Raw genomic sequence first — 14,889 nt, forward strand, 5'->3', positions numbered from 1 at the left:
CATATCTATCATGCCTTCAGTGCTGTCAAATGCCATTCAAGGCATGGGTTTTGTCACAAGCAAATTCTCATTCAACATCATACAAATTCCATATTATCAAAAACCTCACCTCTCCACTGCTACCATATAACAAGGTCTTATACCACCCTCTTTACCAACATTTATGGCTTTCTCAACTAAATAGTGGCACAATGCATGCTACTCCTGGAGAAAATATGCTACGCAAACTACACTATAAATACCAAAGTATGTGGACACCCCTTCAAATTAGTGAATTTGACTATTCAGCCACACCTGTTGCTGACAGGTGTATAAAATCGAGCAGACATCCATGCAATCTCCATAGACAAACATTGATAGTAGAATGGCCTTACTGAAGAGCTCACTGTCTTTCAACATGATACCATCAAAGGATGCCACCTTTCCAACAAGTCAGTTCATACGATTTCTGCCCTGCTAGGGCTGCCCCGGTGAACTGTAAGTGCTGTTATTGTGAAGTGGAAACTCCTAGTGGCAACAATGGCTCAGCCGAGAAGTGGTGGGCCACACAAGCTCACAGAACGGGACTTCCGAGTGCTGGAGCACGTAGCGCGTACAAATTGTCTGTCCTCGGTTGCAGCACTCAATACAGACATCTAGAACATCTCTGGAAGCAATGTCAGCACAAGAACCGTTCGCCATGAAATGGGTGTCCATGGTCGAGCAGCCGCACACAAGCCTGAGATCACTATGCACATTGCCAAGCGTCGGCTGGAGTGCTGTAAAGCTCACTTTTGGTGGAGGACGATTAATGGCTTGGGTCTGTTTTTCATGGTTCAGGCTAGGCCCCTTAGTTCCAGTGAAGGGAAATCTTTGTGCCTCCAAATTTGTGGCAACAGTTTGGGGAAGACCCTTTCCTGTTTCAACATGACAATGCCCCTGACCTCAACCCCATCAAACACTTTTGGGATGAATTGGAACGTCGACAGTGATCCAGGCCTAATCGCTCAACATCAGTGCCCGACCTCACTAATGCTCTTGTGGCTGAATGGAAGCAAGTCCCCCCAGCAATGTTCTAACATCTAGTGGAACGCCTTCCCAGAAGAGTGGAGACTGTTATAGCAGTAAACTCCATATTAATGCCCATGGTTTTGTAATGAGATATACGACGAACAGGTGTCCACTTAATTTTGGTCATGTAGTGTATCTGTCTGTCTACTTATGCGTTTCTGTTTCTCTCTCTGTTCTCTCCCCTTTATTTCTCTCTTATCCTCTCTGTAACTTTTTATTTTCTCTCTTATCTCTCTCTTTTCTCTTTCTCATCTCTCTACATTACAACTGACAGCTCCTTTCACTCATAGGTTGCGTCAGTGTCCATCCACAAAAGGTTACCTGTCACAGTGATGTATGCAAAAGGGAGTCTCCATAGAAACAAATTCTCAACACATTGTTTCGAGCCAATGCACTCTTCTGGCATGCAGGAGACCTGGGTTTGAAACCTGTCAGTCACACAGACCGTTGGTGTAGCCTTAAAGCAGAGAAATTCCCTCCATCTGTACACCACACCACATTCTCCTGAGCCCTGGTGGTACTGACCCAGGGTCCAGGGCAGCCTTGTCTCCTGATATTGACCCAGGGGTGGTTGTCTCCCCTCAGGTCTCCTCGGCGGGGGGTTCCCAATCCAAAGACGGCCAGGGCAAGGTGAGTCCCTACCATCGCCATCATCACACACCCCTTGCTCATTCTCACCCATGTGCTCAACCACTCTCTCTCCTTCAATATCACACTGAAGGAAATGACATAAGTGGACCTTTTTTGTCCACTGACTGTTTGAACCTATCTGTACATACACAAACACATACAGACACATCGCACACTCCCGCTCTAACACACTCCCAGTCTAACATACTATCAGTCATGCACATCCTCACCTTTTCTTCCTCTTCATGATAGACTGTTGCTTTCCGGTATAAAATGTGAATAGCTGTGGACAGTGTACTCCAAGTCTCTGTCTCCCCTGATATGCACAGCTTAACTTACAGACAGAAAAACAGACAGACAGGAATTGACCTTGCCGTCATCCATCTGACCTCTACAATCATGGCACTACCCATCCCAGTTATTTGGCACAGAAACCTAATGAACCTCCTCGTGGAATAACACCACAGTGACCATTGTCCTGCGCTGGTCCTCACACCTGGTACATTTCGAAGGTCCCTGAGCTTGAGTATTTGAGAGGCCCTGGAAGGCTTTTGGGTTCATAGTGTAACCAATACCACTGCTCTTATTCATCTGGGTTTACTTTTACGTAATTTACCCTAAACCATTTTTACAGTCCTATCAGTATGATTCAATGAAGGATTATAATGGTAAGATAAGCAATTCAGAAACAACCCACTGGGCACAGACATACTTTCAACGTCTAGTTTTGATTCAAATTGAGATGTCAACTAACGTGAATTTCAACGTGAAATCAACAAAAAATGTAATTGGATTTAGGTTAACAGTTGGGTGAAAGAAATACGAAACGGTTTGCAAATTCAGTCAGTTTTCCACGTTGATTCAACATCATCAGATGTCATTTTGGGGGGGAAATGTGGGAAGCACTTGCTGCTGTCTTCTCATCAACTGAGTGATATAGCAGAGAAGCCTCTGGTTGTACGACACCTGTGAGTTGAGTTCAATAAGATATGAGCTTGAGGCAGTGTGAGCAAGCAGTTGGAAATAGCAGACCTTGACTGTGGGCTAGTGTTTTAGAGGGTGACTCAGCCCGTCTGCGATGCTACCTGCGTCACAGAGTCTAACTAAACTAATTTAAACATCAGGCATCTCAGTATACCAAGCAAAAAATTAATTGTGAAAACAGATTAGTGCTTTTCATTCAAGGTTTTTGAACTGCAGGTCTGTTCCTTTCGATAAGTGACGGTGTTTTGAAATCAGCAATTGATATCAGGGAAGAGATGGCTGGCTAGTGTGTGTGTGTGTGTGTGTGTGTGTGTGTGTGTGCTCGTGTGCGCTTGTGCGTGTATTATCTTTATTCATAAACACTGCAATAGTTATCTACTTTGATCAGCCACATCTAGAATTGGATGATATTTGAGCTAATTTGCATGTAAATACTGACATCTGACCAGCCAGCTTTCTGACTGTTGTGTGACTGGTGTTACTTACTATGTGTAAGAATGAGTTAACAACATGCTCTTTAGATTGCTTTCACTTTTCATCCTGGCTGCTTCTCCACCACCCTCCACTAATTCTAGACTCACCGTAGTGAACCGTTCCCACTGCTATTGTGCTTCTTTGTAGGTTATGATAGTCCACAAAAAACTGGACTTCAGCCATATCACCTCCCGCTGTGGCTCCAAGGATAATATCAAGCATGTCCCTGGTGGAGGGAATGTAAGTACAACACATGGGGCTCCCATGTGGCTGCTGCCTCATTCCCCATATCCCACTAACATGCTCGATTGGACTGTAAGGAAGTCAGCCCCATTTGTAATAGAGTAATGTCCTAATGTTCTAGTCATTCTAATTCTATGGTCAGCCCCATTGGCCAGCCTTGTTATAATGTGAGGTCTGAATGCTATGCTGTTTGTGCCAACTGTCTCACCCAACTAACCAGCTGAAGAGATACTAGCTTTCTATCTGCCTCCTTCTCTTTCACTCTCTTTTACATTGCAACAAGTATTACATTTCCTTATTTAGTGACAACAAAATCAATTTAAATGGATACTTAAAATGCCCACTTCTCTACTTTACAGTAGAGTACTCAAATTTCATAATCCGTGTTATACTGATGGGTGAAAGTGATTCAAGCCATTGTGTGAGAATGTCAGAGTGGGTGTTGTTTCACCTTTGCCATTCATACTTCAACATTTGTATTGTTTGTTTGGATGCATTCAGGTCCAGATTCAGCATAAGAAGGTGGACTTGAGCAAAGTGACCTCCAAGTGTGGCTCTAAGGACAACATCAAGCACAAGCCAGGTAGACATCTGATGATTTTGGAAATGATGTCTGCATCCCAAATGCCACCCTATCCCCTACACAGTACACAACTTTTGACCAGAGTCTCATTGGACCTGCTCAAAAAGAGTGGACTATATAGGTAATAGGGTTCCATTTGGGAAGCCTCCTATATCAAATTAAATACCTTCTTATGCCACTAAGGTGTGTCCACTACAGGGGGTGGCGATGTGAAGATTGAGGCTAAGGCCAATGGTAATGGCAAGCCCAAGGTGGGGTCAATGGACAATATTGGCCTTGAGGCAGAGGATGTACAAAACAAGGTAAGGTCACCATTCTCTTGTAGTCACGTAGTTATTTACATGTTTTACTTAACCAGGATTTGGTGTTGAAGGTTTTATTCAAATACATTTCAGAAAGCTTAACGTTCTAAAGAAATTGTTTATTGCGCAACACACAAATACAGGATGTTTGAGGTTGTGGTGGTGGAAACGTTTCATTTGAACATGCTGGTTGACTACATTCAGAGAGCAATTTCATCCTTTTAAAATAAGTTGCGTCATTGTGCTTTAACCTGTTTGTCCACTAGATGGCATTAATGATTACCCAGTCTTTCATCAGCAAAACAACCTGTAATGAAAAGATCATTGAACTTATAGGAATTCATACATACTTTTTTAATTGACATATTATTATGGTAATTTACCTAAATGTTTGTCTAATTCTCATGTCAAAACCCTGCTGCTCACTTTTTTCCAGGCTGGGGGGATGCAGGAGAAAGCTGAGGGGAAAACATCTCCCCCTGGTGGAGCTCCAGCCACAGGTGCAAGAAGTATGGCTAAGGAGAACGGACATAAGGAGGCCACACCTCACCCTAATCCCTTTGGGGGTGATGGGCTGCGAGACCCGATAGGCATGGGCATGGACAAACGCATCCCTGAGACAAGTAGGTGCCTCTTGCCTCAACAAACACCCTGTGGTCTTTCTCAAATCTCACTTTTTCTGTCATGCACTCAGAGCATTAACTTTGAGATTACCTCTGTTGCCTGTCTCACATGACTTATTGGGCTTGATGTCACTGCTGAGTGCTCAGATTGTAGATAACTGATTGTTGTGAAGTAGGCAAGTTTTTTGCCTCCTGCAAATACTGTATTCAAAAAATGTGCATGTTATTTTATGCCATTAGTATAACAAGTTAACTCCTTCTACTCTTTCTCCTCTTATTTCGCTCCCCTTTTCTCCATTGCTTCCTGTGTCCCACTCTGTTTATCTGCCAGCAGATTGAGTCTTACAAGCTGAGCTTTCGCAAGCGTGCACGGGCTTGCACGAACCACGGCGCCGACATCATCTCCCGGCCCACCCCGATTGACAGCCACACCTCACCCTCATCGCAGCACCTCTCTCAGTGTTTCTCTGGGGGTCCGCCAGCTTTCTCCTCCACACCCTCCAGCTCCAACCCAGACCCTCGTCACACAGACATGAGGCAGGGGGACAACTACTGAATGCTAGCAGGACAGGGACTTCTTTAGCACATTTCAACTTCCTCCAGCACCTTCATTTGACCTTTTACCTCTCCTTTTACCATACTGTATCTAATCACTACTCTCTGTCCTTGTGGAATATTTTTCCTAGTCTTCTGGTCTCAGAGGAGCCAGTATTAAAGTATAGAGACCAGAGTTCAGATAGATAGACAAGCTCTTACTGTACAGTGGGGTTTGGTCTCTTCTGAATTGTCCTGGCTTAACTTGCTGTGATATAAGGGGAGTAGTATGACCTCAGAGTGAACCTTCTGGAATCTAGACCCTCAGTGTTCTGTTATAGTTATGTCAGCGCAGAATGAAACTTATTATACTGCCTGCTTCTTTTGTTCCAGCCTATAATTTCTGTTCTTATACGTAGTGCCACCTCGATTAAAATCACAAACACCTTCAGTGTCAGACTGTACATTTGTACGTATTTTACGTCAGACCATCACAATGAGCCAATGCTATCTATGTGACAGGCCTTACCCTAGACGTAACACCTTCCTTACTGTACCTATCTCTCTGGACGAGCATAACTCCCCTTGTACTGTTGGGACCCCAGATTTCACTTGAGTTGTATACAGTACATTATACAATGGCGATTAGTGAAGCACCCCTTATTGTGAGCATGTGGGATTGTCATGTCATCCCAATGAACAGGGGCTAATATGCCACTCCCTCTCTTAACCAATACAGTTTGTCTAGATAACCCTTTGTAAACGTGTGATTCCCCCACAGCACTCTCAACAACAAGATACTAGTAGGCTGTTACAAACAGTAGGATATTTAACATCTCTTTAAAAAACTCTGTATCGTGTTTTCGTCAATTATTGTAACAATGAGCTGATGTGTTGTTATGTGGTTTCATCATAATATACCATTTTCCTTTTACTGTTACATCTCTCTGAAAGCAATACAGTGAGTGGTCTTTGCCGAGGATACAACTTCCTCATACACACACATCCCCGCACATGTGTGCAGTACGGTACAGTCAGAGGGAGAGAGAGACAAACAAACCCCTGCAGGGTCTGTGCACAGAGACTGGATGCCTGGGACAGGGCAAAATAGTAAGCAGGAGGCAGCAAACAGAGTGAGGAAAGGCCTATGATTGCACCAGGAGAGTAAAGATACTCCAATGCTGTTTGTGTTGTCCCCCAGTGATCAAGTCTCTGTAGTGTTGGGACAGGGAAGACGAATAGAAAGACGTTTTGAAGGAAAGCAAGATTTAGATAGATACATTTAACAATATAATCACCATTTTAAGTCAGTATCAAGAGAAGCTTGTGACGAACAAAGACAGTCATTTATTGATCTCCAATGTAACAATTGTCAGTCTTTTCAACTACTCCACTGTTAAATATGAATTCATTTGAATGGCTGCTTATGCTATTGGTTCCACTGTGAAAAGTGACATTATTGTGTAACAATAGCGCACAATTTCTTATTGGAGCAGTTTTCTTTCTTTTTTTTAACAAAGAAGCTAATTACTCAGATTAACTTGCTGTCGGTTTTGTAAAGAGGTTGGCGGAATTGTATAACATTACATGACTATGAATTAGGATTCAGTGTGTGTGTGTGTGTGTGTGTGTGTAGTATGTTGTGATCAACATTTAGGCATGTCTGTGGAGTTTGTCATATTAGTGGTATGTTGCTGGATCAAGTTCGAGGGCACCCCATTGCCTTTAAAATACTGGTAGTTTGGCTCTTAGAGTACAAAAATGGCACCTCCAACAAGAGGGATAAGGGCCCCAGATATTAATGTGTAATTGTGCCTTGTAGATTCTCAAGGCTAGAACCAGATCTCTCACAGGATGTATAAATCTGAAGCATCCCTTTATAGCTTCTTCTCACCATCAAATATTGTGATGAGAGGAAGCCCAGTGGCGGGAAGTGGGAGAACATGGAGCTCGATGAAACCTGCAAATTTTCTGATAGATGAAACATCTCAATACAGTTTTCTGTTCCCAAAACTAACATCTGTTAAGAACAGAGTAGACTAAGTTTTTGAGACTTCACCCTTTCTAAAATAAATGGCATTGTTTAGAAGGATTACAAGGGCAAATTGAGTAATTGCACAATCACAACTTCACAGAGTAGGAGTTCTCCAGCGTAAATATGCAAATACATGCTAGAACGGGCCAATAGGATTTCGCTAGTTCGTGCTTAGCTTTGCCCAGCTCTTTGCTTGTTCTGCTCAATATGCTTCATTTGCTCCCATTGGAAACAACATCGGTGGTATATCTTGGGTTAGTACAAATCTGTGGCTGAACTGTAACAGGTGTATAGTTCCCCCCAAAAAATTATCTTTATGTCCCACCCTCAAACCCTTTTATTTTCAGATATTGTTATGTACTGTAATGATATAATGCTGCTTGATGTCGGTAAGGTGTCATTTGAATTTATTTGAGTGTGTGCACTGCAGTGGAGGAAATAATAGGGATTGTCAATGGCAGAGATAATCAAAGAGCAAGTTATCAAAATATCGAGAATGAAAGAAAAAGCACCTTATGATATTTACAAGTATTCTTTCCCCCCCAAGATTCCCATGGTTAGTTGAAAAACTGGAATGAATTGAATTCTTCCTGAAGCATAAGTCTTACACTGATGAAAGCACTTTGAATGCACAGTGGTATGTACATTTTATGTTTGAGCTCTACAGTATGTTAGAACTGTTGGCATGATTGGATGAACAGATTTGTCTTTTAGTCTCCTTGGTGGTGACCTTGCTGGTCACGTTAGTGGACTTTGGTGTCGTGCTTTGGGACAATGGTCACTCGCTCTGTCTGTTCTCCTTGTGCCTGTTAGACGTCACGTTTGTTAACACTCCCCTTTCCAACACGTAACCTCTGCTTGCAACACCATCCTTCCATCAGTCTTCACACAGTCGTTTGTAAATAGACATCCACATGTTTTTATCACCACAGGAAAAACAAATAGGTATTGATATTAGAGTCTTTATGGATGTTGACAAATGTATTTCACATCCATGAACCCATTTTCAAAGAGAGTGTTTTCTTTCTGGAGTCTGCCTTTTTCAGAAAGGGCTGAAGTACAAGAATGTTTTTAAAATGCAATGTATTAAAGATGCAAGACATAAATATCATATGTATGAACTTTTTGTTTTGTTTTCAAAATCACAATAGGACACATACCAAGGCCTAGATTCAATCAGATCAAGCGTTAACCAGCGATAGCAGACACCTGCATAGCGAATGTTTTGGTGGTGTCGGAGAAGGAAACTGCGTTGGAGCTGTCAAGTTATTGAGCAGCTGCTCTTGCAATCATCAGGAAGCCCCCCCCCCCCCCCCCACACTCGCATTAGAAGCTCAGAGTGAGAATATGTACACTATATATATAGAATTACACTCAAATAAAAAAATCATTCAACAAAATGAGGATTTCCATCATCATCACATTCCAGTGTTTGAAGTTGTAAACAAGGCTGCATGGGATTTCTGTTAATAATTTGACTGTGCAGCCAATGGCAATGTCCGCCTTAGGTATGAGAGAGCCACTTGTGGATTTGACAGCTCTAACACAGTTCCACCTCAGACACTATGCGGATGTCGGCTAAAGCGCCTCTGATTGAATAGAGCCCTAAATCTACATTTGACTTGACAGTAGGAATGGTGGTTAGCATCTCAATGGTTGGTCAAGGTGTGTTATTACCAACTCCAACTCTGTAGAGGAATAAATTAACACTTTTATCTGCCTCTTACACTTAGGCCTGTACTCACTATATGTTAGAAATCTACATGGAATAAAGAATAATCCGGTTTCATACTTATTCTTCCAAATGTTTTGTGTCACTGGTGAGCTGACCGAGTGCCCAACTTTAATCAGGAACCAGGCATTGTGAGGATAGGTTGAAGGCCATGCTCCCAAATGCAGCACCTGACACACACAGCCCTTGATTGTCATCCAGACATCCCTCCCACATCCCCCATGTGAGACTAACAGTAACTGTCTTTTGGCATGTGTTATGTAGTGTGCTTCTGTAAAGCATCAAGGAGCCCATAGCTGTGCTTCGTCTTAGAGCACACCTGCAGTGTGTATTATTCTCCATAGTGCACACCATAAGAGCATGCAGAAGACAATGGATTGTAGACATCTGTCATAGATAGGAGTTCATTGTTTCCCCTTCGATTTGAGATGTAATTTGGTATGAAAGAGATGTTCATTGTGATTAATTGTTATCTAGTGATGTGAATATTAATCATGAAATAAAAGACAAGCAAACATTTGAGTGTTTCCTTTTCTGCTTAATTGTCTTTTGTGTATAACTGTACAAATATTGCCTTTTTTTATTACAGTATGTCTTTTCCATAAAGAACTATGTTGTCTGAGTCCACAAGAACACAACGTATAGTGCATGTATACTGAACAAAAATGTAAACACAACATGCAACAATTTCAACAATTTTACTGAGTTACAGTTCATATAAGGAAATCAGTCAATTGAAATAAATTCGATGGGCCCTAATCTATGGATTTCACATGACTGGGAATACAGATATGGATCTGTTGTTCACAGATACCTTAAATCCTGGTAGGGGAGTCGATCAGAAAACCAGTCAGTATCTGGTGTGACCACTATTGCTTCATGCAGCACGACATCTCCTTCACATAGAATTGATCTGGCTGTTAATTGTGGCCTGTGGGATGTTGTCCCGTTTCTCTTCAATGGCTGTGCGAAGTTGCTGGATATTGTCGGGAACTGGAACACGCTGTCGTACACGTCAATCCAGAGCATCCCAAACCTGCTCAATGGTTGACATGTCTGGTGAGTATGCAGGCCATATAAGAACTGGGATATTTTCAGCTTCCAGGAAATGTGTACAGAGCCTTGCATCGTGGTGTTGTTGTGGCGGAAGAATCAGAATTAGTTAGGTAACATAAATAATTAAGATGTCTTATCTGCATAATATGCTTATGTGATATACTTGTTATTACTCTGGTGTTGGCAGTTGCACTTCCTCCCTCAGCTGGGCCTCAGTCACCTGGGGCCCAGAGAGGGGAGAAGTCAGGCTTGTCTTTCACATGTCACTGGTGCTACACAGAATATCAGAAAGAGAAGAGGGCAGGAGGGAACATTGTCTTCATATGTGAATGTGTCTTTACCTATTTACCTTTACCTTTACCTATTAAACCAGGTGAAGGGATGGCGTGATTAAGGGGGAACCAATTACTTGTCAACACAATGTCTGGGCACCAGTCACTCCTTCCTTTGGTTTTGGGGGAGATAAGGTCTGAGACAAGATGTGTGTGGTAGTGTCTGGAACCATTGTACGTCATCTCTGATGTTGCACCTATCCTGGGATAGTGTATGACCTAGAGGCTCACTCCCCTCAGTGAGCTGGTCCAGGCGTGTGGTCAAGAAGCGCTTTTACTTGAGATGGGAGTGTCTGGAGTTGACAATTGATTTATGAATAAGAATGAGCCATGAGCCATAGAATGAGTTGTTGTTTTTGTGCTATGAAGTACCAGGAACGAGATTGGAGCCTCGTCTTAGGGGCCAAACTGAACAATAAGAACAGTCTTCATAGCAAATGCTATCTGGCTGCGGGATACTCCTTTCTCATGTATCGAGTTTCACCTTGTGACCCATTCCATACATCTGTTTTTTGTCATGTAGACTAAAGGGCATATCTATGCTATAAAATATATTTGTATTAGTCGTATGTCAGAGCTACTCACCACAACACTTGGGAATGTTGACCCCCCGAGCCTCATCATTGTAGAAGCAATTACTTTATGCTTTCCTTATTAATACGTTTTGAACAAAGTAAAATCCTGATTGGTGATTGACCTTGTCTCTCCTCATTATTGATTAGAATTTCCATGACACTGTGCATTATCATGCTAAAATATGAGGTGATGGCGGTGGGTGAATGGCACGACAATGGGACTCAGGATCTCGTCACGGTATCTCTGTGCATTCATATTGCCATCGCTAAAATGCAATTGTGTTCGTTGTCTGTAGCTTATGACTGCCCATACCAAAACCCCACCGCCACCATGGGGCACTCTGTTCACAATGTTGACATCAGCAAATCGCTCGCCCACACAACGCCATACACGTGGTCTGCGGTTGTGAGGCTGGTTAGACGTACTGCCAAATTCTCTAAAATGATGTTGGTAGAGAATTAACATTAAATTCTCTGGCAACAGCTCTGGGGGACATTCCTGCAGTGAGCAATTGCACGCTCCCTCAAAACTTGACATCTGTGGCATTGTGTTGTGTGAAAAAACTGCAAATTTTAGAGTGGCCTTTATAATGATCATGCTGTTTAATCAGCTTCTTGATATGCCACACCTGTCAGGTGGATGGATTATCTTGGTAAAGGAGAAATGCTCACTAACAGGGATGTAAACAAATTTGTGCACAAAATATGAGAGAAATAAACTTTTTCATGGAAAATTGTTACGAGAATGATGTTCTCAATGTTCATAACTCAATTCAATTAAACTACTCGGTCTGCAACCCAGAATTTGTAAGATACTGGTTGAATGAAACAGACAGAGGCCCAGCTAAAATAGTAAAAATGTTTATTCACGAGTGTGCTGGTTCGTTGTACAAAACCATTCATTTTTATACTAGCTCCTTACACACATACCTTTGCTGTCACGTTCTGACCTTAGTTCTTGTGTGTTTTCCTTGTTTTAGTGTTGGTCAGGACGTGAGCTGGGTGGGCATTCTATGTTGTGTGTCTAGTTTGTCTGTTTCTGTGGTTGGCCTGATATGGTTCTCAATCAGAGGCATGTGTTAGTCATTGTCTCTGATTGGGAACCATATTTAGGTAGCTTGTTTTGTGTTGGGGTTTGTGGGTGATTGTTTCCTGTCTTTGTGTTTTCTGCACCAGTTAGGACTGTTTCGGTTTTGCCACGTTTATTGTTTTGTATTCTGTTCATGTTGAGTTACCTCATTAAAATAACATAAACTCTAACCACGCTGCGGTTTTGGTCCGCCTCTCCTTCCCAGTAAGAAAGCCGTTACAGAATCACCCGCCAACCAAGGACCAAGCGGCGTGGTAACAGACAGCGGCTGCAGCAGCAGCAGCAGCAGGAGAGGCAACAGCAGCAGAGGAAGCAGCAGCAGCAGAGGGAGAGGCTACACTATTTGGAAAAATGGACTTGGGAGGAGATCCTAGACGGGAAAGGACCCTGGGCAGAGCCAGGGGAATATTGCCGCCCCAAAGCCGAGCTGGAGGCAGCGAAAGCAGAGAGGCGGCATAATGAGGAGCTAGCACGGCAGAGCGGCTGGAAGCCTGAGAGGCAGCCCCAAAAATGTATTGGGGGGAGGCACAGGGAGAGTGTGGCAGAGTCAGGAGTCAGACCTGAGCTAACTCCCCCTGTTTACCGTAAGGAGCCATGGATGGAATCAGAGCAGTCGGCGAAGTTGAGGTGTGCGTCTGGGAGTGTTGAGGAGGTATTGGACAGAGTAGAGAGAGAGAGCTGTTGGTTTGGCGTAGTATGCACGGCATTCGCCCTGAGGAGCGTGTTAGCTGGCCGATGGTACCTGTGTCAGTTTCTCGTACTCAGCCTGAAACTTGTGTTGGAGTTCCGGAGGATTTGAATGCCGGCTATACACACCAGGTCTCCAGTACACATTCACAACCCGGTGTGTCCTGTTCCTTGCACTCACCCTGAGGTGCGTGTCCCCAGCCCGGTACCACCAGTGCCGGCACCCCGCACCAGGCTGTCTCTCCGTCACATCAATACAGGTGCTTCCGCCTGTCCGGTGCTACCAGAGTTTCAGCACCTCAGTCCAGAGGCGCCAGAGCCCCTCAGTCCAGAGGCGCCAGAGCTCCTCTGTCCAGCGCTGCCAGAGCCTTGCCAGAGCCTTCCTCCTCTCTCGCACTGCCGGAGTCTCCCACCTGTCCGGCGCTGCCAGAGTTTCCGCCCCTCAGTCCAGAGGCGCCAGAGCCCCTCAGTCCAGCACTGCCAGAGCCTTCCTCCTCTCCAGCGCTGTCAGAATCTCCCGCCTGTCCGGCGCTGACAGAGCTTCCGCCCCTCAGTCGCGAGGCGCCAGAGCCCCTCAGTCCAGAGGCGCCTGAGCTGCCCGTCTGCCCAGCGCCGCCTGAGCTGCCCTTCTGCCCAGCGCCGCCTGAGCTGCCCGTCTGCCCAGCGCCGCCTGAGCTGGGCGCCGTATCTGGACTGAGCACCGGCGCAGAAGAAGACTCCGGCCATGGAGCAGGACGGGACGCCGTGTTTGGACTGGACACTGGTGCAGAGGAGGGCTCCGGCCATGGAGCTGGACTGGACGCCGTACCTGGACTGGGCACCGGCGCAGAATAAGGCTCTGACCATGGAATAGAACTGAACACCGTGCCTGGATTGGGCACCGGCGCAGAGGAAGGCTCCTGCCATGGAGCGGGACTGGAAGACGTTTCTAGAAGCTCCGAACCGTCGACCGTCGCTGGAGGTTCCGGACTATGGACCATCGTAGGAGGTTCTGGACTGTAGACCGTCGCCGGAAGCTCTGGAATGGAAACAGTCGCCAGAAGCTCTGGACTGGGAACCGTCGGCGGAAGCTCTGGACTGGGAACCGTCGCCGGAAGCTCTGGACTGGGAACCGTCACCGGAAGCTCTGGACTGGGAACCGTCGCCGGAAGCTCTGGACTGGGAACCGTCGCCGGAAGCTCTGGACTGGGAACCGTCGCCGGAAGCTCTGGACTGTGAATACGCACTGGAGGCCTAGTGCGTGTAGCCTGTACAGGTGGCACCGGACTGGTGACACGCACTTCAGGGTGAGTGCGGAGAGCAGGCAGAGGACATACCGGACTGGTGACATGCAATTCAGGGCGAGTGTGGGGAGCAGGCACAGGACGTACCGGACTGGGAAGGCCACTTGAGGCCTGGTGCGTGGAGCTGGCACAGGACGTACTGGCCTGTGAAGGCGCACTGGAGACCTGGTGCGTATAGCCAGCATCAATTGCACCGGAACGATGACACACTTCGAACAGTGAGTGCGAGGAGCTGGCACAGTACGTACTGGGCTGTGGAAGCGCACTGGAGACTTGGTGCGTAGATCCGGCACAAATGGTACCAGACAAATGACAAGCTCCTCAGGCGAGTTTGGAGAGCTGGCACAGGACGTACAGGGCTGGGAAGGCGTACTGGAGACCTGGTGCGTGGAGCCGGCACAGATTTTACCAGACTGATAGCACGCTCCTCAGGACGAGTACAGAGAACTGACTCAGGTGGCATTAAACTGATAACACGCTCCTTAGGCCAAATGTCGTGCATCTTCCACCAACTCAACAACTCTCTCCGTTCACTCTCCTCCAGTTTCTCCCTCTTCTCCCAAACTGGCTCTGGTTCACTCCTCGGCTCCTCTGACCACCCCTTGTGACCACCCCTTGTGTCCCCCCAAAAACTATTTTTGGCTGTTTTTTGGGCTTTCTTTGTGGCCGCGAACCC

The 14,889-nt window shown here is 45.3% G+C and overlaps 1 protein-coding gene across 6 annotated transcripts in view; it reads left to right on the top strand.

Annotated features, from left to right (window-relative positions):
• LOC110530393 (microtubule-associated protein 4) overlaps positions 1 to 9,712 on the top strand; it is an 85,816-nt gene extending 76,104 nt beyond the window's left edge. For 2 of the 6 annotated variants that reach the window (XM_036986010.1, XM_021613403.2), the window contains 6 exons: positions 1,636 to 1,680; positions 3,286 to 3,378; positions 3,883 to 3,964; positions 4,148 to 4,266; positions 4,703 to 4,889; positions 5,221 to 9,712. In XM_036986010.1, coding sequence (XP_036841905.1) covers positions 1,636 to 1,680; positions 3,286 to 3,378; positions 3,883 to 3,964; positions 4,148 to 4,266; positions 4,703 to 4,889; positions 5,221 to 5,228 — 534 coding nt within the window. In that variant the 3' untranslated portion in view covers positions 5,229 to 9,712. The remainder of the gene's footprint in view (positions 1 to 1,635; positions 1,681 to 3,285; positions 3,379 to 3,882; positions 3,965 to 4,147; positions 4,267 to 4,702; positions 4,890 to 5,220) is intronic. The other 4 variants (XM_036986011.1, XM_036986012.1, XM_036986013.1 and 1 more) reach the window with 4 other exon arrangements.
• Positions 9,713 to 14,889: the final 5,177 nt, after the last annotated feature.

Source organism: Oncorhynchus mykiss, chromosome 8 (assembly GCF_013265735.2).
Source record: "Oncorhynchus mykiss isolate Arlee chromosome 8, USDA_OmykA_1.1, whole genome shotgun sequence".
Classification (NCBI taxonomy): Eukaryota; Metazoa; Chordata; class Actinopteri; order Salmoniformes; family Salmonidae; genus Oncorhynchus; species Oncorhynchus mykiss.